The sequence below is a fragment of the Heteronotia binoei genome, chromosome 10 (assembly GCF_032191835.1).
Source record: "Heteronotia binoei isolate CCM8104 ecotype False Entrance Well chromosome 10, APGP_CSIRO_Hbin_v1, whole genome shotgun sequence".
NCBI lineage: Eukaryota > Metazoa > Chordata > Lepidosauria > Squamata > Gekkonidae > Heteronotia > Heteronotia binoei.
Genome location: NC_083232.1, coordinates 53,777,113 through 53,803,123, shown reverse-complemented (window position 1 = coordinate 53,803,123; position 26,011 = coordinate 53,777,113). Strand labels below are relative to the sequence as shown.

Below are 26,011 nucleotides of genomic sequence, written 5' to 3'. Positions count from 1 at the left end.
CCTGATGAAGTGATAATTGTGTTACATAAATAAATGAATTGTGAGTGGGGTCCCACAAAGATTATTGGAACTGGTGTTGTTTATAAATTGTTGGAATTGGGGGTTAGAAGTGTACTAGCCAAATTTACAAATGATTCCAAATTATTCAGAATAGTGTAAACCAAGATTGTGAAAAGCTAGATCTCTCTAAACAACATGGCAAATGAAATTCCGTAAGTGAAGTAAAAGGTGATACACAGTGGAACAAAAAAAGAATGTTAATTTCAAATATATGCTGATGAAGTCTGAATTGGTTGAGATTGAGATTGAAAGAGATCTTGGGGTTCTAGTAGATTGATTATAATGTTTTCTTTGTGCTGCCACAGTGAAAAAGGCAAGGTCCATGTTGGGGATAATTAGGAAAGGGACTGAAAATAAAACAGCCAATATTATAATGATTTTATAGATCTACGGTGTGGCTTCTGGTTGCTGTATCCTGAAAAAAATATTGTAGAGGTGGATAAAGTTTAGAAGAGGGCAAACCAAGATTAGTGAGGGCCTGGGCACCTTTCCTAATAGGAAAGGCTGAATTGTTAGGGACTTCTCAGTTTAGGAAAAAAGATAGGACATGGTAGAGTTTCATAAAAGTGTACATGGGGTGGAGAAAGCAGAGAGAACTTTTCTTCCTCATCCAACATACTAAAATTTTGTGGTACACAATGAAATTGATGGGCAATAGATTCAAAACAGACAAAAATAAATACTTCTTTACTCAATAAGTAATTAAATTGTGGAATTCGCTGCCATTAGAGGTGGTGATGGCCATGACCACAGGTTAGGGGAAATGAGGATTATACAGATTCATGCTGGATAGATCTATCAATGGGGCCTTCTGCATGCAAAGCATATGTTGTAGCCATGATCCTACAGAGAGCTATACCCAAACCCATGCTCCTCTATCAATTGAGCAAATGGAGCACTGCTTGCTGTTGAAGGTTTCGGTGGAATGTCTTTTCCTCCTGCCATATCAAATTGAATTTTATTATTTACTTTATTTATAGTCTGCCTTTCTTTATAGTCACTGGGCCCCATGGTGTTAAAGCTGCAGTACTGCAGTCCTAAGCTCTGCTCTCGACCTGAGTTCGATTCCCAGTGGAAGCTGGGTTTTCAGGTAGCCAGCTCGAGGTTGACTCAGTCTTCCATCCTTCTGAGGTCGGTAAAAAGTGGGGTAACCAGCTTACTGGAGGGAAAGTGTAGATAACTGGGGAAGGCAATGGCAAACCACCCCGTAAAAAGTCTGCTGTGAAAACGTTGTGAAAGCAACATCACCCCAGAGTCTTAAACGACTGGTGCTTGCACAGGGGACCTTTCCTTTCCTTTCTCACTGGGATTCAAAGTGGATTACAGGATATAAAACAGTGCACTTAGATAGCATAAAACAACAAATGAACAATTCAATTGGACTAGGATTACAGAGTTAGAGACAAATGCTAACAACAAACTATGCAAAACAGATAAAATTCCTAGAGAGTAAGACCCAATGAGCATAGTGAGACTTTCTGTATAAACATGGCATAAAATGAGGGAGTTCCTGTATGTGTAATTACAGAATGTCTACTAGCCATTACTAAAGTAAAGGGAACCTCTGTATTCAGAAAAGGCAACTAACCTCTGACTACTGGGGTAACTGTTTGGCTGATGTGAACCAGTATGCTGGACTAGATGGACCACAGGTCTAATCTAATAGGTCTCTTGTTATGAAAAGGTTATCTTCAGTTTTGAAATGTTCATACTGTGTTTTATTAGTGTGAATCCTCTAATATCATTACTATATGATACCATTTAGACAAAAGTGAAAGAATAACCCCTATGTATAATGCCACTAGCTTCAGAGAGAGAATCTGAAGCCAAACTGCATGGAACAGATGGGAAGAAATTAAATCATGACCACCAGCCAATTTATGGTACATGACCTAATGCTTGCTGGGATTATTCTGTACTACTCAGATAGTTAAATGATTCTTTGTTCACACTGTCTGCATTTTGACACTGAAAAGCAATTTGTTTCTGAAAAGGTGGTCCCAGGAGCTCATGTCTTATTGTAAAGTAAGTGGTGAATTCCCTAAGGGCCAAACCTATGCAGAAGGAAACCTGCAAAGGCAAACCGAGTATGTAATCAGAGAAACAGGTTTAATAGGCAAGATTTATATCTGCTACATTAGGTCTGCACAAATTTGCACTATATTTGAAAGCCACAATAGACTCTTTTGTAACCTATACTCTGATATAATAAATGTTTAATATACATATACTAGAAAAAAGAAGAGACAGCATTTTTCTCTTACACCTCCTTGTAATATTCATACACTTTTACAATATCATTATAAAATGAAGCAATTATTGAAACTGTGACATTCCACATTCACAGTAAGTTGCCCATTGTATTATTCTTTTTCATCTGGAAGGAAGAAAAGCTGAAAATAATGTGTACTTTATGTGAAACATGGAATATAATGTTAACACATATGGATAAAATTAGCAATTGATATAAAGGTGGGCTAATTTCAGTGTTGCATAATGTATTTTTAAAAAAAAAATACAAAGCAAGAACACACAATCAGCATCTCTCAACAGTAAAGGCATAACTAATCGGCATTAAATAACCCTCAGTATCCTGTTTAAGAAAATGTCTTGCAATATCAGGCCAAACTGACCTAGTTTAGCATTCTTTATTAGAATCACAGCAACTATCAGGTACTATGTGATCCACCACAGACTGGCCAGACCAATGGACTAAAAGACACCATTTGGCCACTGTTTTTATGCAGTTAAGCTCCTAGCTAAGCTTGAACATATCTTGCAAATCCATTCAAAATAATGGAAAAGATGTGTTTTTGACACAGCTAAAACAGCCCTGTTAATACTACAAGCATCTGTACTAGGTAGGAATTGGTCTTTGTCCTGCAGCAAGAACATATGTAAAAAAACAGGTTTTGTGCACAGATCTGTTACAGTACGAGAGCAAAAGTTGTGGGCAGTAAGAAATAAATGCACACTCCATTATCTCCTTTTGTGCCTGGATCTCTATATCAAGTTCTGCCTTCATGAAGAGAACCACTGAATCTCAACAGTATATCAGTTACTGCTGGACAGTAAAATATTATTGTACATTTTTATTGGATAACTGTGTTAGCAAGCTTTCAAAGTTGCACAGAACTCATTATAAGCAGAAGGAAGAATTCTAAACATCTTACCCCCTCCCCCACCACATTATTTTATCAGCTGTATCATCTGAACAGTTTTGTATTCTCTGACTGGCAGCCAATCTCCAAATAGACTAAATCACTTATCTAGTTTTAAACTTGGAGTCATGGGGAACATTCCTGAGAAAGTCACAACAAGGTGGCCTTCAATACATAATAATGACACACACAGGAAATGCACCATTATTTATACATGTGACGTGCTGCAAATTGCTTCCATCATCAGAATTAATTGTAGTGATTATTAATGCAATGTTATGAACTGTCAGGACTGCTGTATGTAATTACAGTTGTGCAAATGCTTCATTACCTGCCTAATGAATTTGGCATATATGCACATGTAAATCACTGTTTTTGTTATCATAATGAAGGACATTTTTTTTTATTTATTTAATTTTTGCAAAACCACTAGTGTGAAGCTGGATCAACCTGTGTTATGAAGTTCAAGCAGCCACTGTGAAAAGCCTTTGATCTCTGTGATTTATATTCCCAACAACAGATGTAAATTTTATTTATTTCACTAAAGCCTTCAAAGGAAATTTATTCTGTTCTCTCTTGTTTACTTCTAAAAGCAAAGAACGGTAGAACTGCCACTGCCCAAAGTTATTTGACTTCCCACCCTAATTCTTACCTTAGTGTTTGCCTCTAGATAGTTGTAGAGAACATTGACACAGATGGTGAGATCTCCCATGTTAAAAGGATATTTTCGATTCCATCCTTGAGGTCCAAACTTGCGTCTTCCAGCGACACAGGTATGAAAGTAGCAGAGGGAAAAGAAGATACTTTTAAACTCCTGTTCTCTGGTACATAATTCAAGTGTATCCTATCAAACAAAAGAAATATGAACAAAATTTGTATCAAATCACCAAGAGACTACATCTGTGCTTTCGTTATGAGGATTAATTGCTTTTCTCATATGTTGACAGGTAAGCTAGAAAAGTAGAATCTATTAGTATATTCAGTTCTGTAGATTCTCCTTAAATGAAATATAATGCAATTGTTATCACAACAGCTTCTATGTTACTTCATGGACACAGACCATGAACTGCATTACATCTGACTAGTAGAGTAACAGTAAAAAAGTATAAAACTGCAAATAATTCAAGGCAACATATTGTATTCTTGAAGATACCATACGTATGAGAAAATGCATGTACATCAGGTCTGCCTAACATGATTCACTAAGCTAAAGACAGCCTACCAGCAGGCTTGATAAACCTGCTTTTATGCTGTGTGACTGCAAAAACAAGGGAGTTGTCAAGCATCTGGAGGATCCCAATAAATGGTCAGGGGTGGAATTCTAGCAGCAGCTCCTTTTCATATTAGGCCACACACCCCTGATGTAGCCAATCCTCCCAGAGCTTACAGGGCTCTTAGTTCAGGGCCTTCTGTAAGCTCTTGGAGGATTGGCTACATCAGGGGTATATGGATGTTACAGGTCTGCTGCACACATCAGCTGTCCAATTGATACACTTTTGTCAAAATAGAACCATCAGCTTACTGTAAAGCTGCCCATCTGGCTTCAACCACACTATACTGGGGAAAAAGGAATGCAGATAGCAGTAATTGTTTTTTGAGACTTTTTGGTGCAAGGAATTGTATAAATGCATATTTGGCTCATCAGTTTGCACCACTGAGAGTCAGTTGCATGGCAAAGATAACCATAATTCTCTACAAGTAGGCAACTATTTTATTTCTCACTGGTACATGATCCTAGTCCATGGTACATGTGTGTGGGGGGAGAGTGTCATGAACATCAAACCATAATGCACTCTACTGGTTAAATGCAAGAATATACATTGCAAGATAAGACCATCTATGACACCTGAGAACTGATTTTTGCTGAACTGAAAACCCAGGGATGCCACATCCAGTACCCATTGGCCAGGTGTAATGTATTCTGTTTTTCAAACTCAGTCTGGTCAAGTAGGTCTGGGCAAAGAAATCTTGACTAGGTTGCTTGACTGAGTAAACATTCTCTCACAGAGATAATTGGCCTTCAAAGCAAACTATTTACACCTGGAAGGAGCCTGATAACATCCCTAACGGGCTTTTTAGTTGGCAAATTCCATTCAGCTGAGCACAATATCTTGAACCCTGGAGAGCTGCTGCCAGTCTGCGTAGACAATACTTGATGGACCAATTATTCAGTATAAGTCAGCTTCATATGTTCATATGAACCATGAGAACCGAGGATGCTGGACTGTAGCATGTGAACTTGATTCCTTGGTAACAAGAGAGAGAGGTTACATCATCTCTGGACTGTGATTGGCTCTTTGGCCAAAGGCAATCAGACTCTATTTCTATAAGACAACTATGCTTTTGCCTAAAGGCTAGTCTGTTAAACTACTGATAAGTCATGCTAGTGGTAAAGCAGCCCACTGCTGTTCCTGAAGGCAGGGGCCTTGTTTTGTCTGTAATAATGCTAACTTAACATCCATTAAAACCTGATGGTAACTACTGGCTTTTCAAGTATTAGCTATTCTGGATAAGTGTTTTCTTGTTTGGAACCCCTTCACAGTCTGGTCTGTTTTAAATATTTTTGCACATTAAATAAAACATTTATTTTATTAACCTGGTATGGTTTTTGTCTCCAGAGATTCAAAAACTAAGTCTAGAAGCCTTAGACTGCTCTTCCCACAGTTAACATTTTATTTGGAAACTCAGAACTGCAAGCCCACCTTGCAGGGTTGACTTTCTGGAGTAATTCCCTGAGAGGCTCAGAGGTTTGACCCTTTTATTCTGGAGCTGTTGGGATAATCAGAGGGTCTTGGTGGCAGCCTACTGTTTTAGCCTGGAGAGAGGATCTAGACTCTCTTTAGGATTTTGGTAACTTGTTTAGCTTTGTTTTTAAAACGGCTCTCTCTTCTTCCTGGGTTTGGGAGAAGACAGGGCAAGGGCAAAGTAAAGCCTTTCCCTAGAATTTAGTAGTAAAAAAAACCAAACAGAAAGCAACTGATGCACAATTTATCCTGACCTGGTCAAAATTGTACAGAGCAGCATGAAGATTTGTTAACATTCCAGTTGGTGGTTCATTAATAATTTTAATTGAATTTTCTAATATTCCTTGAGGTATGACATGTTCTTCGGGAGTTGGAGCTGGTTCAGCACTAATAAAGACACGGAAGTCTGGGTGACTTTGCTTGCTGTATTCCTCCAGCAGTTTTTCTAAGGTCCCCAACCATTTGACCACAAGGTGTATATTCTGTATGAGAGAATGAGACACTTTCATTGTAAGATCAAGAATGAAGTCTGAGTCCAGTACAAGTTTATCATTTTGAAAGGACAAGAGCTAATGACACTTGCCTTTTCACTGTTGCATAGCTGAATAACAATGAACTGGCAACACTCTGAGAGTATCATTTAATTCTAAAATAATTTCAAGAATAGAGAGGAGTTAAAGACTGCAAGAAGATTTCTATTTCAATAGCTTTTACATTAACAAGGACTACATTATCTGTAAGTGGTATTAGGAAACTGGGTTTTGCAAAGTATTTGAATATTATAAGTTATGCCTTCTATATCCAACAACTGGTTGCCTGTCTCCTGAGCTCAGAGAATGTTCAGTAGAATTTCAGAACTGATTATTTTATTTATGTTAATTATAGCCCACCTTTCTCCCACGGATTCAAGACTGGTTACATAACGTATTACAATCAATAGGATGAGGAGAAATCTAATAAACAAGGTAAATAGGACTAGGATTGCAGAAATATGAAACACGGCATATTAAAAATGAAATGTTAAACAATGCAATAAATAATATTACTTATAGGGCTGAAATATTCTCTCCCCCTTAAAGGGGGAGAAATCTCATAAACTACCGTGTGCAAAGACAGACAGAGGACACTGCACATATGGCACAATAACAGTCCCACTTCAACTCCAGTCTCAGAGATATATTGGTGAAACATCATCTCCCATTCCTGAAGCAGCCATTTTGGAAGAGTGAGAAGGGCTTAACAGCATTCAATTTAGACATGTAGTATTATTTTTTGTGGTTTTTCATAATCATTAAGATAAACAGAAAGTTACACATGTCAGAAACCTTCACACTTCCATAAACCCCCTTAATGCTTGGTGAAGCTTTCTTCTCTCCAAATTTTACAGAGCTTATGTTGATCATTTCTGTTACTAACAGATATTTCACTGGTTAAGTATGCATGGTGTCAGCCACTCACTGAGCACATAAAGAACATTAATCACACCATTTTTCACTTACTTGGAGAATAACCCATTGACCATACTTGGCAGCTTTCTTTAACGCCTCCTCTGCAACAATCTCTTGTCCTTGTCCTAAAGAGATATTATGAAATTTCCCAGAGTCGATTGTGAAGCCAAGTTTTTTGCCTGCAAGTGAGGTGGGAAGGTAAACAAAAAGGTGTGTGTGGAAAGGGGGGGAAAGATAATGCCCCATTAATTTCACTATCACTGGGACAATGCACATTTGTTTTTCTGAAGCACTTCACTCAACACTATTTCAACAAGCAAAACTGCGAGCTCTCAACAGCAGTCTTAATGCTGGTATTAGGGGGAAAAAGGCATACAGAAATCTGCTCCCTTGGTTTTAAGATAATGAACCTTTTGACATTTTGATAGATGCTAGGTATTGTTACTGAGCTTTATAAACTCATACAGGGGGTGCAAACCATTTCCCTTGTGGAAAAAAGGGAGCAACATGTGGTAGCTATCACATCAGTTTTTTAACTGATTGGTTCAGTGGGTAAATGCACAAGCTTCTCACCTTGTGAGGCCTGAGTTTAAATTGAGCACAGTCAGGTCACAGCTGTATTAACCTGGTATTCTCAGCAGAGTCAGTGGGGAATAGTAATCCTAAGTACAAAGCGACAGTTTCTTACACAATTGAATATAGTTTGTATAATGACCATTATTTAGTCACAGGGGGCACAAGATTACATGAGCATGGAGAAAATTGCCCTCTGGCCCTCATCTAGTCAAAAGGTAAGAAACAGCACAAAAGAGCTTGCATTATGCCAAGCAGAGGAATGTTCAATCTAAAAATTTCTTCACGCTGTAGTGCTAATAGCCTCACACTTTTTATCCATCCTTCCACAGTGAATGGAGGGTTAGGGCAGAGGGGAAGAAATCTTTAAAACTTAACTCTTGTTGAGGAAAACAATTCCAAATTTAAATCTGCTTTATTCTTTATAATGACTATTTGTGGGATTTTTCTGAGCTTAACATGTATTAATTAAAGACCAACTCTCGCTCTGTCTAAGTCAGAGCACAAACCCCCATTGTTACCAATCACAGCCTATGCATTAAGAAAAGGTTTATGGACTCTGCAAATCAGCAACAGGGAGAAAAAAAACGATCAGAGAGACTTCCTGCTCCTACAGCCATTTTAGAATTCCTGTCGCAAAGCCTGTAAATGTAAAATGTGCTCCCAATCAAACCAACTCCCATTCTCCTTTCCAACACCCACCAATACAGATGATCCCCCAAGCTTTTATCCATCCAACATTAGTCTGCCTCACATATTCTTCATCAACCAATGCAAGTCTGTGCCAAGCATTCCACAAAAGGAGACAAGCACAAGGACATATATTTGGACAGAACTGCATACATTACTGATTTGCACTTCTCTATTTGCATAATATATTCTGTTTACAGAATGTGAATTTCAATTCCCCCCGCCCTTTGGAATGTTGAATATTCACAGGCCTGAATTTTCAAACAAGTCTGGTAATTCTTAATGAATGAAACAGGCTCACCAAGCGTCTCCAGGTCCTTAAGAGGGTCAACTCCAGGAGAGAGAATGAAAAATACTGCAGTAGCTGGACTGCTTTCTTCATAGGATTTAGCCAAGTTTATTCTAGTTCCAGCTACATACTTAGGGCCTAATTTTTCTTCCACAAAATTCCTATGGAAATGTACAAAGAAACAGGAGAATTAGAGCTTAGCATATACAATATGCAATACAATATACAACTCTTGGCCTTTAGCAAGAGCTATTCCATTAATTTGGGGTATCAGCAGAGCAATCTCTTTAAATGGAAGCGAGTAGAATGCTAACGTGAATTTTCAAGTGTGTGTACAGTAGAGATGGTAGGTGTCAATACACATCTCTGTGTATTCCCAGAAATAATGGGAATGGGTTAGTTTGGTGTTTAGCCTCATGGCATGATCTTTTTTTTTCCTCCCTGGGATTCCAAGTATCATTTTCTGGAATCTCCTAAAATATCCTTTCTGCTGAGTTCTGCCATTTTGCATGAATAAAAAGTAGAGCTAAAGTTCTGGGCAATGGCTTGAAATCCAAACTTCTCCACTGACCAGTTTGATATTCCAGTATTTTCAGAAGTCACTAATCTAACACCCAGTTTACACAAACAGGTTGGGTGCCTGTATCACCACTTTAAACCAAAACTGTACAAAAGTTGCTCCCATGTATTTTTATGTGGTTTGTCCTATAACAGAGCAAACAACAAAAGAAAAGTCATGGTCAAACCACTTCTGTAGTTTGCTCTATTATGGGGCAAACCACATAAAGATGTACCACATAGAAAAACCATTATATGGAAGCAGTTTTCATACAGTTTTGGTTTAAAGTAGTGATACAGGTGATACAGAAACCCAACGTGACAACCAGCTAAAAATGAATTAATACAATGTTGTAGACTCCACGCATTTGGATTTAAAGCAGTCCTGGCATAGCTATATGCTCATATAAATATAGCCCAGTTTATACCCCAACTGACTCACCATGGAGAGACTCATCATAGGAGGGAGTCTGAGTTCTTAAAGTCCTAAATCCAATCCCTGGCATCTCTAGTTAAACCTTCAAACAGCAGGTGCTGAGAAAGAACTTTGACTGACTAAGCCTCCACAAGTCACAGTAGACAAAACTAGACTAGAAGAACCAATAGAACTGATTTGGTAGAAGGGCAGCTCTGGCTGTTCTTGGATATCACACATTTCACATTAATTTGTTTTTATGGTATACCACTTCAAATGACATTCAACAGAGAATGCAGATTGCTTGAAATAAAGAGGCAAAGGACTAATGGGCATGAATGCGAACAGCCTGTGTGGTATTATAATTAGAGTGGTCAAACTAGGATCAGGGAGCCCTGGGTTCAAATCTTCATTCTGCCATGAAGCTTGCTGGGTAACTCTGAGTCAGTCATTCCTCTCTCAACCTCACCTATCTCACAGAGCTGTTATGAAGATAAAATGGCAAATGGAGAGCTGTGTATGCTGCTATGACCTCCTTAAAGGGAGAGTGGGATAAAAATGTGCTATCTAGTTGGATGCAATGTCAAATGGTATACCTGAGGGCGTAGGTCATCCGATCTGGGCGTAAAGCTCTTAGTATAATGAGCTTCTGAAAAGAACTTTTGCTTTTCCATTCCTGAGGAAGCTTCTCCTTTTCTGGGCATTCTGAGTCCACCCATTTTTTCCATCTCTTAGCAGAACCTTCTATATCTCTGTCTAATCCTCGGAATTCATCCATTAGGGCAATGGCCTGCAATATTTCAGCAATGCACATTAATTACTGGCATGTAGGCCTGATCTATGCACACAGAAGAATGAGACTGCAATGAGGTGGCCAGTTCCAAAAGGGGTACCCAGGCTTGTACCCCTACACCGAAGAATGATGTTTTTTCAAGGTCTTCCTAGGTTATTAATTCCCTGTATGTGGAAAATGAGCTCAATATGCAAAGGGGGAAGCAGCAGCCTTTCTCCCTGATGCATTGTTTTTTAATTTGTAGAGAATTTTACCTGAGGAAGCATTAAAATGTGACCCCTCTCATCTACAATCTGATGTGATACCACTGATACTATTACCTCCTTCTGCTGCATGTGCACAACATACAAAAACTATTTGTGTTAGGAGACAAATAAATGGTTGTGATGTTATCAGTTGCTTTTCTAATCACCTACATTGTGCAATATAGCAAATTGCTTAGGATTCTGTTAAGTCTCAAAACCACACATTCTGACTGATTTACTGAAAACAGTCAAGTTTCTGTATACCTGGATTCCAGTGTGGAGATGAATTTGTGCTTCAATGGGAATAAAATGTAAGCATAGATTGGTAGCATGGAGAATTAACAAAACGATATAGTGCACTCCCACCACCAAAATGTTTACAATTGATGCAAGAGTACAAATTCCTTATGACAGTTGCAGTTTGGTAACAACAATCCAATGTAATTTACTGCTTAGCCATGATTCATACAATGTGAGTTAGGTATTTGAGCACACATTATGGGAGAGCGAAAGTTCTTTAGTCAATTCTTTCTAGACTAGATCTTTTCATTTGGTTACCTTTCACCTTTTTGGAAAAAAGATAATCTGCCATTTTGAAAATTAGAAAAATAAGTGTATTAAAGAACACAAATGAGCAAAAAGCAAAGTAAAAGGAGTAGTAACCAGTAAGTTAAATCTGTTCGAATGTATTTTTATTACCTAGAAATATGATAAAATATCTGAAAGAGAGTTTCTGGACTTACCCGAATGGCACTCCATGACTGAGTAGTTGAAAAGTCCACAGGGCTTTTATAAGTATGTTCAACTGTGAATCTCAGCAAGAAATTCAATTCAGTGAGTTCTAGCTCTCTATTTCTCAGCAGAATCTAGAAAGTGAACAAAATGTGGAGAGGCTATTAATTCAATTTGATCCACTATTATTGAAGGCATACATATTTTATCATGAATATTTCTCACTCTGGGGCCCTATTCAAACATTATTTACCTGTTACAGCAAAAACCAAACTCAGGTTCACCATTCCTTTGCCCTGCAGTCCTAATATAAAAACAAACATCTGAACTGCTGGAATATTTGGTTTAGTTATACTTGAAATCTCTCTGAATCTGTTATCTCAGATCCCCCTTTTCAATAGTTCATAAAAGTGCCTGGCTTTACCCTATCCTATGCTCTTTGCCAACCCTGCTGTGCCCAGACCAGCACAGCGGATGATCAGCAGAGGCACAGCTGGCTAGAGCAGGCTGTGGACAGCAAGGATGAGTATGGTGGTGACTTCTTTCTCCACAGCTGGATCTTGGACTTCCTAGAGGTGAGACATGTGTGGTGGAACAGGAGGGGCATGGCAGGTTTCTAGGGCTGTTTTGGATTCCCAGTTTGCTCCTGTGCTACTCTAAGTGTTGTCCAAACACATCTTTACAAATATAATTTCAAAGTTCCACACATTTTGCTTGGTCTAGCCTTAGTCATGATTAGTTTTTCACAGTCCCTGGTCTGATAAGGAAGGAAATTCCCTTGGAGATTCTCTTCAGCTGGAATTGGGGCCTGAAAAGATTTGTGATCAGGACTTTAAGTCTGTCCCCTAGTTTATCATGCACAGTTGTATCTTGTCTCTGATCCTTGCCAACTGAAATGTGCTTGTGCTGTACCAAAGTCTGTAATGCTGCAAATAATGATCAAAGTATTAGTGGCATTTTCTCACCTGAAAGGTTGCCTGGATCAGAAAGATCAGCTTGTCTTTTTCAAAGAGTCCCTGGCCTACATAAAGGAAAGTGAAATACGTAATAGCTTCTGTCAGGTTGGAGATGCGCTCTTGAATATCCTCTGATGCCTCTGCTCGCTCAATTGCTTTATGAAAAACAGTGTTGAAAGCCTAAAAGGACATAGAATCAATTTATCTCACTTGTCAGAATTTCCTCTTGGTGCAAAAACATTACAGGCAGCTGGTTCTAGGTTTCTTCAGCAAGGGCACAACAACCTAAAATATCTAAAAACAACACTGACAATGTATTATCATTTCTTGGAAAAGATGGTAGCCATTGCCCTGAAGTATCCACCACAATCTGCACACTGGTCTGCTCCAGCTGGAGTTTGATGGTGCGTGGAGATTACTCATTACATTCTGTACTACTGTACAGTAAGTCAGAAACTGTACAACCTTGCTTCTTTAAATATGCACAGAGCTATACCACACTAGAACATGATGTGCAAAATAACAGTGTTTATATATTTTGTTAATTGCTGCATTCCATTCTCATAGTGTTTTATAAGCACTCTGGGCTTGCCAATAACAGACAAAGTCCATTATTAATAATGCAACCTCATTATTTAGTTGCACACCTACATACAGGAGCTCAGAGCACTGCTAACGTTGTGTTGTCCCTTCCTAAACTGCTTTCAAATACTACTTTTCCCTTGAAGGCTGGAGACTAACAACTGCTTTTAAGAAGGTAGTATGATAATGCCATTGTTGTTGTCCATAGTGCACGTATTCATTCACTTCTCCCCTGCTATGCTCTGATCAAACAAATTTTGCTAGTTTCAAAAATATAACCAAAAACTAGTAAAACCTGACAAGACCCAAGAGGTGTGAGGACAGAAATGCTGCTCTTATTATTAACAGTAACAGATCATACTACTTATAACCAGGGCCGGCTCACCCACTAGGCAAACTAGGTGCTTGCCTAGGGTGCCGGGAGGGAGGGGGCGCCAAACTGGGCGCCCCCCCCCGCCCATGACAGACACCTAGTTTGCCTGCTGGCTGCCTGCCTCTCTCCTCTCCGCGGCACTTCTCCTTCCCTCCCTGCCCACTCCCCTGATTGCTGCTGCTGCCCCTTCCCTCCCTTTCTGCCCGATCCCCCCGATCCACTGCCCTGCACCTTCCCTCCCCTCCCCTTCTGCCTGCCCAATCGCCGCCACCCCTTCCCTTCTGCTCGCCACTCCCCCCTGATCATTGCCGCAGCGCACCCTTCCTTCCCTTCCCTTTCTACCTGTCCCGATTGCTGACGCCGCTCCTTCCCTTCCTTTCTGCCTGCTCCCTGATTGCCCCACGCCTACTCGCAAGTAGGCACCAGGTGCGGGGCTACCCGTGAGTAGGCGCCAGGCCCGGTGACAGGCAGGGGCGGAGCTCTGCTGCCTAGGGTGCCAGAAAGGCTAGGGCTGGCCCTGCTTATAGCTTTCTAGAAATACAAATCTGTCTCCAGCCTTGGTCTCATGCAGCATGTGGCACAGTGCTTCACTTTTCAGTAGCAGAATTTTAAAAAGAGAACCACACCTTCAATGAAAACTGATATAATGGGTTGATTTTGCTCAGATCATGAATGACAAAGTAAAGAAGGGATGCTCTTGCAGCTGCTGGCCGATAGTGTTCTCTGGCTTCATCAATATTAACTTCATTTTCTTTGGCTTCTTTTACCTGTAGGACACCACATTTGAATATAAAGGAAGGAAGCCACTATTATTATATCAAATATATCAGAAATATATTGTGGTACATTTGACCTAACCCCCTCCCACCCCTGTACAGAGCCTTTTAAAAAACTGGCACTCGTGAGAAACAAATAGCGATTTAACGGGAAATGAACTGTTCTGATGAAGAGGGGAAACAGGACACTCTTACAAGGAGAAACATTGCTTCCAGTTTGCACGAGGCACAGGATAACTGCTGAGATGAAAGACTTGGCACACAAGGACAGTTTGTTAAAAACCCCAGAACAGCAGCAATGTATGCAACAAGAAAACCTAGCAAGCAGCCAAGATTTTTGCATGTGGTCTTCTTTAAAGTTATTGCTTCCCCAAGGATTTCAAGAGTGAGAATAGTAGTCAAAAGTCATAGTTCAAAATCTGTGTTTCTTGTTGACATCAATAATGAGAGGGGTTTTTTTCCTTTCATTTTCTCTCTAGTACTCTAGTTAACTCCAATTTTGTTCTCTCTAGTACTTTAGTTAACTACAGCTTTATTATTATAGGCCTTGGCCTGGGAATAGATTGTTTTATTAATTATTTCATAGTTTGTTCTGTAATTATTGTATATTGTCCAGTACTAGGTCTAGAATTGCCAGGGTGGGAAATCAGAGTAATAGGAGCCAGCCTGAGTCAAGGTGTGTGTGTGTGTGTGTGTGTACTTTTAAAGATGTCTGTTGGTTTTAGAAATGTGGGGTTGTTCTTGAGAACAGTTCAAAAGTTTGTTAGAGCAAAATACAACATCAAGGTAGTTCTGGTTGTGAAGAGAAGAACATTCTGCCAGGACGAAAAGAGCTCAATTGACTTTGATACAGTTCTGGGCACAATTAAAAATGCTTTAAACCCAATTGGTCCGGCACCAAGGTTATGACTGGCAGTGTAATCCTAAGGAAAGTTACACCCTAACCATTCTAAAGCCATTGATTTCAGTGGACCTAGAAGAATGTAACTGCTTAAGATGGCACTGTAAGTCATAGCTTTCCCCCTACATACCTGCTCATTGATTAAATCCTCTGAAAACAGTAATTTCCATGTTACATCCCATCCCCCCAAACACACACTACCAGAGGTGAGGTAGGTTTCTACTAGAGGAAGGGCCTTCTCTCTGGTAGTATTTTATCTGTGGAACTCCTCCTCATAGAGTTTTGCCTAGTGCCTAGTTTGGTCAGTTTTGGGCAATCTGTTAAAACATTTATGTTTTCTCAGAGTTTTTTTTTTAAATTTTCTTTTTCACTTCTGCATTTGCTTCCTCTATTATTTTTGCTGGATTAATTTTCAAAAAATGCTAGGTTTGCTGATGTCAGTATCTGCTTGTCATTGACAGTTTCATTGTTTATTACTGACTGTGTTTACATCTTTAATGCAAGCAGCCCTCAGAGTATTCCTAGACTAAACACAGGTTGGAAACTGTTTAAGTAAATAGTTTTAATGATGTTGTATTTTCCCAACAAAAATAGAATCCTACTTGTATATAATGGCTAAAAAAATAAACAAGAAATCATAAAAAATACATTTGGAAGCTCCAGAGTTTTCAGTTCTGAGGGATAGATAAGAGCTAGCGGAAGAGATCAGGAAAGGTCTTAGTTAAAGCAGATTCTCCCCCCACCCCACCCCTTTCCCCTTCCCAAGTAGCCTGAAATTCCTCTTTGACAGTCAAGGGAGCTCACAAATAAAATATGACATCAGATGGGGGAGGGGCTGCAGTGATGATGGGAAATCAAGTAAAATCACCACTGGGTCCCTCTTGCATTCACATTCAGGATGTGGAGGAAAACAATTTTTCTGATTCCTCAAAATCACTTAACCCTCTCCCTCAGGGTCTGTTCCCTCAGGTTTAGTTCACAAGTTTCCCTTGATCCTCAGAGAGTATTTATGGTGCATACAACAAGCTGCTTGGGGAAGGGCAAGACATTGAAAAATTTGCTCTTTCTATGAGTTCTGGTGAATTCAACCCATTATTTTACTTCAAAAGATTTTTACAATAATTCACACAAAGAATGATGAGGGGGATTATCTTAATTGAACACATGGAAAGAAAATAAGATGTTTTCCAATTAATGGGATACATAATCCTAAACCCTCCTGCAAACATCAGGGGAAAAAATCTTAAAAGAAATAACTACATTATTAGTATATTTTTAGCTCCATATGAAATCATTCTGGCTTTTGATTGCCTTGTGGGAAAGTGAAAGTCTCTTTCTTGTCTGTACTTATGATTCCTTACAACTATTCTCCCATGCACATTATATGGAAAGCACAAGATATTTTGCAAATCAACAAAAACTGAATATGGAAGTTGTAACTGCCTTGAGCTCTATCTCTGTAGCTGTTGACTTTGTTGACTCCAGTTTCTCCACCAGTTCAGGGTCTCCCAAGAAATTGCCCTCTGCGGCTGAAAGACGAAACAGCAGATCATCTTCCAGGTGCTTCAGCTGAATCTTGAATTCATTCTGTTGCTTTGTTAAAAGAGACTGGGAAACATAATGGAAATGCTTCAGTTGAAATATGGATTATCAATAGCAACTGTTTAGACACAACATTTCTGTAGCATCTATAAGTAAAACAAGGGAGACTGGGAAAAATCAGAGGAATACTATCATGTTTGGATATGAAAGGCCATATGGGGGTTCTAACAAATTAAAACACGTAAGAGGAACAAACTCCTCCGCAGAGTCAGTATGGGTGGAAATAGCAGGTCTAAAAGTAATTTACTTCTTGGAATCCACTGTGCCCCCAATCCAACCCCCCCCCCAAAAAAAAGCTCTGAAGGTGATCTAAGGATAGAGGAGGAAATCAGAGAGGCTACTAAAGAAATAATGTTGTGATAATAACTATCCTTACACTGATTGGGCAAAAATCTGCTCAAGTTATGAAAGAAGAAATGTTTGAGTTGATATATGATTGTGCCCCTAGAACAGTTACTCATTAAATCAAGTACAGAGGAGATGGCCATGAATTAGATTCTGAGAGGAATTGGGATCTGACAGAGAAGGTAAAGATGGCTGAACCACCAGGTGCTATCAAATTCAATATATGCATGAGCAGTAAGTTACCTTAACTTCTCAAAAATTAAAGTATTATTTGAAAGGAAACTGAAAAGTATGCTTATTGATTATTTAAAACCACAATAACAGAAGCTTAGCTAGAATGTATATGAGGAAGGGTAGAAACAGTACCAAGAAGAGGCAGCCTGATTTACAAGTTGAATCAAGCAAGCTACAAAAGGCAAGAACTCTTTGTTAGAAAACACAAACTATGGTGAAAGAAATGCTAAACAGCAGTTAGATAAGAAAAAAAGTAACTTAAATGGCACATCAGTAGATGAATTAGAACAATAACTTCTTTAAATACATCAGAAGTTCTCCCATAATACTAAACTTCTCCCATAATACTAGAACTTGGGTTACCGTATGGAATGAATAGCAATAGACAGATGACAGACAGAAAGGAATACTACTTCATACAGAGCTCTTCATAGAGGAACAGTGTACTGTAGTTGCTGAAATGGTTAAATCGCTGGAATGGCAACCAGGGCCGGCATGTGGGAGAAGGCGAACTAGACGATTTCCTAGGGTGCCAGCTCCCAGCAGAGGTGGGTGCCCCCTCCCTCTCGTGCCATCCATGAGCCTCCGACTTGGCTCTGAGGGATCAGAGGAACTCCCCCAGAACGGCGCTTCCCATCCTCAGCACCCTCTGAACTCAGAGAGGGCTAGCAAGGGAAACTGGAATAAGTGAAAATCATTTTCCCCATCACTGATGGAAGTGCTTTCCATTAGAGGAAGACCTTTGGATCCAACACAATATATTTGTAATGTGGAGCATATCAAAACTGCCAAGGCACAACTAATGACCATGTGAATTTACCTTAACTTTCTCCAAATCAGGACGTTCAATATTAACAGCCTCAGCCAGCAGCTGGTCCTCGAGCCCATCCTCTGTGACTGTGAAGTTAATGAGAGTGGTCTGGGCTTGTAGTTCTGGTTTGTAGTGGGGATTAGACAGCTTAGTGTGAAGGATGAGACGGAAATTCTTGTTGAATTCACATTCTTTGTCTTCAATCTTGATATACCTGAGCATTCAAATGAATATTAAATAATTTTTTAAAAAAAAATTATCCCATCCCCTCAAACTCAGACGTTCAGTTTTTGGACTATTCTGTATTCACCTAAATTAAAACCTTTATGTGCATATGTCAGCATCCTACCCTACCAAATGTACAATGCCTTTCTCAACAAGAACCATCTCTTAGTGGACAAGCCTGGCTTGGGAACAGTACAGACTGAAGCACCCATGTGACTTGACTTCCAGTATGAAACCAGTGAAGTTAAATATTTGGATGTCCTTGCCTGCATAACGTCAATGCAGAGCACACCCAGATATAACTAAAAACATAACTGGGACAGCTGTGGGAATACACTCTCACCATTCTGGCCATCCTTCCCAGACTAAGCTCAAGCCATTTCTAAGATTTGCAGCAGAAGCAAGCTGTACATAGTGCTAGTTGTTTGATGTCCGTGATGCCATCAACCACTTCTTTTTCCAGAACAATGTTTCAGTTTAAAAAACCCCACCCTAGTCAGATATTGCTTGTTTAAAATAAATGTAACTATATATAAGCAACACCTTTTTAAAAAGGTGAACAGTTTAAAGAGAAGGGCAAAACGGTAGCAGCACTACAATTAGAAAAGTACTAATCAATAAAAAGGTAGAAAAAAGCAAGGCTCATTTTTTAGGGGGGAAAGGAACTAACTTATCCTCTGTTTGTATACTCCCATCATTACTGGTATCAGAAATCACCAAAAAGAATGCCAAATTTTGCTGCTAATCCATAAATCTGAATATTTTTCTCTTCAGTTGTCTTCTAACTTCAACAAAACAATTTCAAAAATCATCCATGTTCCAAGGTGCCACCAAAGTAGCAAAATTTAGATGCATTGTACAGTGTGGTAAACATTTGTAGTGGGCTATTTTATGTTGTAAAGGATAATGGAATGTTGGATTATAAATTAATTACAGAACAAAGAGGGCCATTTTGTAACATTCTTTTTTCTTTATTTAGCAAGAAATTTACCTGGGGAACAACCCTGTACTATTGCAATATTAAAATGACTCATTGTAAAAGCAATTCTGCAGTCTTTACAATGGAACTACTTTATTATGCTCAGTGAACATCAGTAATAAATTATACTACCAATTTCTGTGGTTATCAGCTATGAAAGACAAGCATTGCACAATGATTCAGTGAGTTTTATCACTGAAGCTAGGGTCTTTTTCTTTTAATCACAGTTCTGGGAAAACTAAATATTTGTGCTATTGCTCTCTTATGATTCTGCTATGATGATAGCTGAAGGGGCTGGGGAGAAGGACAACAGAATCAATTTGACAGATTCAGCAAAAGACATTTATGTAGAGGTCAGCACTCAAGATCAAGGTGTAGTAAATCTGGGCTTTTTTCATAACTGTACTTTTTTGATAACTCCACTTTCACCTATGGAAAAAAAACTGGAGCTATTTAAACAAACTCTAAAAAAAAGTTCCTTAGCAGGACAAACCAATGAATATATCTTGTTTCAATCACTAAGCTGCCTTCCTATCTAGTCCACTATCTAACACACTCCTCCTTACCTTTAAGTCCCTCTGAAGGAAGTACTTCTTCACCCAAAGGGTGATTAACATGTGGAATTCACTGCCACAGGAGGTGGTGGCGGCCACAAGCATAGCCACCTTCAAGAGGGGTTTAGATAAAAATATGGAGCACAGGTCCATCAGTGGCTATTAGCCACAGTGTGTGTGTGTATATAAATTTTTTTGCCACTGTGTGACACAGAGTGTTGGACTGGATGGGCCGTTGGCCTGATCCAACATGGCTTCTCTTATGTTCTTAAGATTTTTCTTTGCATCTTGATAATTTACTAGCCATGATATTTGCACCTCTTTCGCTGCCTTGAGACCCCTGCTCTCTTAAACCAGCTGCACCTATATTCCCATACATCTCATTATGTTTTGAACACCCTCCAAGAAAATGGACTATGTCCCTGCTGCATAACTGACGACTAGAGTAACAACAGAAAAATGGTATGAAAAGGTATAAGAAAGAGCAGCAGTTTGATTTCAGAACTGTCATCACTATTTTTAGAATGTTGACACATTTATCAAAACAACCACTTTCTGCTAAGTCTCCTAACAGTTAAAATAAAAAAAGGATTTTTAAAAAAGGGAACATCTTGGACTGCATTTCACAACAGTAAAGTAAAAGGTAAAGAAAAGTGGCAGACAGATTTCTGAGCAAGAAAGAAATTGCGAACAATATCTTCCTACTTTGAGGGGGAAAGTACTTTTCAAAGAGCCTCTAAAAAGCCTTATTTTGAGGCCTGCTGTTTGAAATTAGAAGCTTCCACGTACAACATGAACTCCAGCTGCTAATGCAGAGGTGCACAGAATGGCAAAGAAGAGTTGTTACTTAGCATCACAGTAGGCAACTGTACAAGTTGGTCAAACTAGGGTAGAGGAGAGGGGGAAATTCCAACAGAAAGTTACACAGCTGGCATGTGGTTAAAAGCAAAAAAAAAAAAAAATGCCATTCTGTGCGGCAACTGAGTTAAGTGTCTTCTTGTTGCATGAAGATACAGAGAACTGTGTCATCATCACATATAAATAGAAATTGTTTGAAACAAAGATTAATAACATCAGGTAAATGTGTTGCCTGACTGAAAAAGTATTCTACACCTTGAAACAGAATTAATTTTGTATAAGATCTGTTTGACATCCATCAATCCGTACATAATATAAATCTCTAAGTCAACAGACAGATTTGGTTTTGAAAAGGTAAACATGCTTGCCTCTCCACACGCTACAGCAAGCAGGACAAGATAACTGGGCACTGGAAGAGTCTATTACCTATAGTTATAGCTGAATCTGAGGTTCATAATCTTATCCCATCTAGCTAAAGTAAACAGATTTTAAGGCATTATCTTCCTTGTATCCAAAGACATGCTTAGAAAATAAGACTTTGCAACTCTTTGCAAAACATGAATTTGAATTTGTATTGACCAAAGGAGCTGTCCTGATTATTCCATTTGGAAGAGAATTGCAGTCTAAATTATACTGTTTCTCTTTATCTTTAGCTTTGATTCATTCCTACACACCAGATTAACATTTCTAACAGTGCCCAAAACAGCAAAGATTACTACAAATATGTTGCTGAAAGCTTTCACAGCTGGAGTTCATTAGTAGTTGTAGATTTTCTGGGCTATATGGTCATGATCTTGGCATTGTGAGACCTAACATGTTGCCAGCAACTTTGACTGCCATCCTCAGAGGTATAACCCAGAAAACTGGAGTTCTCTCTGGGTCAAAGTGAGAAGATGATGGTAGGCAGGTACTTTATATCTACTCAGGAAGGTGGGATAGGGCTGAGTTATTATCTTGTAGGAGCTTCCCAGGTTGTGACATGTTAATGGAGGAGCTTTCCTGAGGAGGTTCTTTTGTATATTATTACAAATGTCACAAAAAGAATGCAACATATCAAGTGCAACATAACTTTCCGGAAGGCTTTAACTTTTTTTTCCCCCAACATCATTTACTGAGAAATGAAATACAGCCATACATATGATTTAAACAATAGTGAGAAAGGAGGCATTTTATATTTGAATAAGTGAGAACAGTTGGCAATATACAACAAGCATCTTAGTCCAGCAAGGATTATTTTTGATAGGAGTAGACTTTTTTGTGCTGCCCACCTTGCCAGGTCAGGTTCAATGCATGCATCTGACTGATGCACGTGAGGAGTCTCTGGCTGCATAGCTGCATACAATAAAGCAGGCTTGGTGTATGGTTCTTGAAACTGAATTGGGAACCATGCATAGTCCTCAGTGAAGGACAAATTGCATACATTTTGACATGATGAGAATGCACATGCTTGAATGCTATCCAAGGCCATTGTAGGCAGTTACTATTCATGCATTAAAACTCAAGTCATGTGCAACATCTTGTGCACAACTATCTCAGGATCAAAACCTAGGCTTGCTACTACTTTAACTTATATTTATTACCAAATGGCAACCTAGGCATGTGATAATATTGTAATCTATTATTTCAGTAACTTCTTTAATATAGCAAGATTTCAGCCAAAGAAGAACCTTAACAAACCAGAGGTGGTTTGTAATTTTATGAAGTTGCTTCACAGATCATCAGGTTTACTAATATGTAAAGCTAGTAATGCTTTGGAAAGAACACAAGTTGATAAATCTTCCCAGCAATGCATTCTGTCGATTGGTATCATAAAATGTATTTTATTTAAAATTAGGATTGTCTGAAGCTCAGTATATCTAATTATTTGTAATTACCTAGTTGTTGTCAGTATGTGGTCATTTTATGACAGCACTAGCTAGAGTGTGGGTCAGGTTCAACTGTATGTCTTTTCAAACATAGAATTAATGTACTATTGATAAAACCATTACTAGGACAAAATTAAATTCTGAGCTGATATATTGGTCCACAGGGTGCTGTCAGACATGAAAGGAGTAATTAGTATTCATTACTTCATACTCTACAACATTCCAATTATTAATGAACTTCAACTGTTGGTCTGCACCATATCTATCATGAGCATCCTTGCAGTCTTTCTTTATTAGAAAAGGGGGGACAAGCAGTGACACAATATGTAAAATAAACAAATTAAAAGATATAAAATGCTGAAAACCCTACTAAGCTGGGACGTGTTGTTTTCTTTTTTTTCTCCTGATCTATAGTCATGGAGCTTAAGTCAATACAACCACTAAACAACCGATGATGGTCAAATAATGTAGGAAATAACTTTCACATATACTCAGGACACTTAAAATGGATCAGTTCCACAGTTTTATATACTGTTCCACCCTAATGAGCAATTAATGTGTGCTTACTATGTTCCACCCTAATGCACAATTAATGTGTGCTGATACTATGGGTTTTTTTAGTTTCTGATGGCAACTCTTTCCTTAAATGCTGAATAATGCATGAATATTGCCAAAGAAGGGGAAGCACTGGATTCTCACATGAGCCAGGCCAATTCATTAACAATGATCAACCTTGATGCCCCCGTAACATCAGAGCATGTGTTATAAGCCTTTATTGGCTCTTAGTTCAATGGTCTACAGTCAAGGCCCCCCACCTGCTTGGCTGCAAGTTCCTTCAGAGCTGCCATTTCTTGCTGCTTTTTGTAAGGACCTGCTGCTGGTGTTCACAGTTAGACAGCAAATGTGCCATATCTCCAGCATCACCTTCCATGCATATTAACAGGACTAATAAGATAGCAAGGCAGGGCACACCATGTTGAAGAGAATTCTTTTACCCACAGGCAAGTTTAAAGACCTTCGTTCCCAGAACAACTTTCCTTTGCCTTCTTTCACTTCCCTTGGTCTGGCTGGCCTACCTTGCCCCTGCCAGTTAGTCTATAAATGCTCCATGGATGCTTGCTGTGCAGAGCTTCCCTCCCCAACAGTGAGGTTACAACTCTGGCTCCGTCTGTTCCTGTCATGAGTCTAGCAAATGAATTTCTGTAATATGCTTGCAGGTTCCAGCATTAAAGATGGGTTCTGGGTGCGGAAAAGCTGAGGATTGTTGCTCTGGTTTCATAAGCAGATGGCATTTCTAGGTGCTTTGCACTGTAGTGTACTAAGCTACAATGTGCCCTTGAAAGTCCTCCGTCTAACACTAGCCATAAGCTTTTCTGATTCATTCCCTCCTAACAGGCATTGTGATATCAAGCAATGATGTCACAATACAAAGTATTATTCACAACAGACAGGGCAGTTTGGAGCCAGAGGAGCCCTGAACCATTTTTTTCCTTCCCTCTGTCACCTACCAGCTTATGCAACACTTTCACATCTCCTGAAATTTTAAGAATCCTCAACAGCAGAGGTTCCCAAACTTATTTGACCTAGCGCCCCCTTTTCAGAAAAAAAATTACCCAGCACCCCCCTGGAAATCTACCTTCAAGAAGTGGACTAAAAGATGCAGTGACATATTTGCACACAGAGTAAATAAAGATGTTGTAAAGAAGACACTTTAAAGTGTGAAATTCTAAAATTATTTTATAAAATCAACTATAGTAACATTCGCACTCACAGAGAATTTTTGAAATTTCTGTTCCAACTGACAGGAGGCCATCTAGTTTGACAGGTATTTGACAGAAGATCTAGACGGACCCAGCTAAATTGGTTGTTTTGTACCAATGATTGGTTGCGCAATTCTAGCACTTTGACAGCCAGTCAGGGATATTTTGAAAGGTATTTGAGGAAGAGAAGACCAGCGCTGGCGCTAGGGGTTCTACCACTCTAGGCTTTCGTATTGAAAGCAGCTGGGTGGGCGGCACCTTCCCATTGCGCTCGTCAGCTCCAACTAGTGCAATGGGAAGGTGTTGCCACCCAGCCACTTTTAACCCATATTGAAAGCAGCAGGGAGCAGTAAAATGGGGCGCTCTTCAGAGGCTTCCTTGGAAGTCTTCGACAAGTGCAGGCAATGTTTGCTCTGTGAAGAAAAGGCAATGTTTGCCCTGCAACGCCCTGTGACATTCTGTGAAGAAAAGAGAACGTTCGCCCAGGGCTCTCGGCTTGCCTGCTAGCTGGCACAATTGTGCCACATGGGAATGGGGAGTAAGGGGGTGCCCAGCAGCGCTCCCTGGCAGGGTGGCACCCTAGGTGGTTGCCTACCCTGCTGAGTCCCATGTGCTGGCCCTGCAGAAAACACTGTGTCTGAAGCACTGCAGTTGGCTGAAATCAACAGAAGCAATCAACGGGTAACCAGAGGACTGTAAGAAGTTTGATGCTCTGCAGAAAACTTTGTGAGGAGAAAGCTACAGGTTGGAACTCTTCAGAGAGGTTTGTGCAATTGCCTCAGTGCTTCCACTGTCCTGATTTAAACTGTATTGCTGAGAGAGAAACTGAAAGCAACCTTGAGAAGCTGTTGTAACAAGTATTGGCTAGGATAGACTAGCAAGGTTTTTTGTTTCTGTGTTTCTTGTTTGTCTGTACACCTCTTTTTATTGTCTTGTAAATAAACGGCATCCTTCTTATATTTTAACTGGATGGAGTTCTGGTCGTCATTACTAGTCTAATCGGGTGAATTCACACTAAGTAGCAGACAAAAAGGAACCCTCTATTTTTGTTAATTGGAATGTTTATCTAAATTAGAAATTCTGGACCCAGAAACGTGATGCTTTGACACCTCCCACCCTCTTCTCTTCTTCCTTTATGCTTCTACCGCCCCCTTATTTTTATTCACCGCCCCCCAACTGCACCCAAGGCTACTACTGCCCCCCTGGATTGTTTCAGCACCCCCCACGGGGCAATATCGCCCACACTTTGGGAAACACTTCAATGCTGATTTCCTTTGCTAAGACTTGCCTTAACACCTCTATCTTCCTTGCTTTCAGTTCAAGAGCTTGCTTCCATCTTCAGTGATAATACCAAAATGATTTGCTCTGATGTTTCTACTTCTCTCCCTCATAATTTCTTCCTCTTCTAGTTCTTACTCTTCCTGCACTTCCTTTAATCATTGCCTCCTATTTCATTTGCAGAGCAGAATGACTTCACTTAAA

At 39.4% G+C, this 26,011-nt stretch overlaps 1 protein-coding gene across 1 annotated transcript in view; it reads right to left on the bottom strand.

The window, feature by feature from the left end:
* The window catches only part of DNAH11 (dynein axonemal heavy chain 11), a 279,382-nt gene that overhangs the window by 24,846 nt on the left and 228,525 nt on the right, over positions 1 to 26,011 (bottom strand). Inside the window, exons 66-75 of the mRNA XM_060247705.1 lie at positions 18,298 to 18,502; positions 16,740 to 16,904; positions 14,246 to 14,386; positions 12,674 to 12,844; positions 11,720 to 11,842; positions 10,535 to 10,728; positions 8,978 to 9,126; positions 7,465 to 7,592; positions 6,220 to 6,447; positions 3,874 to 4,065 (exon numbers count right to left, since the gene is read on the bottom strand). Of these exons, the coding sequence (XP_060103688.1) occupies positions 3,874 to 4,065; positions 6,220 to 6,447; positions 7,465 to 7,592; positions 8,978 to 9,126; positions 10,535 to 10,728; positions 11,720 to 11,842; positions 12,674 to 12,844; positions 14,246 to 14,386; positions 16,740 to 16,904; positions 18,298 to 18,502 (1,696 nt within the window). The remainder of the gene's footprint in view (positions 1 to 3,873; positions 4,066 to 6,219; positions 6,448 to 7,464; positions 7,593 to 8,977; positions 9,127 to 10,534; positions 10,729 to 11,719; positions 11,843 to 12,673; positions 12,845 to 14,245; positions 14,387 to 16,739; positions 16,905 to 18,297; positions 18,503 to 26,011) is intronic.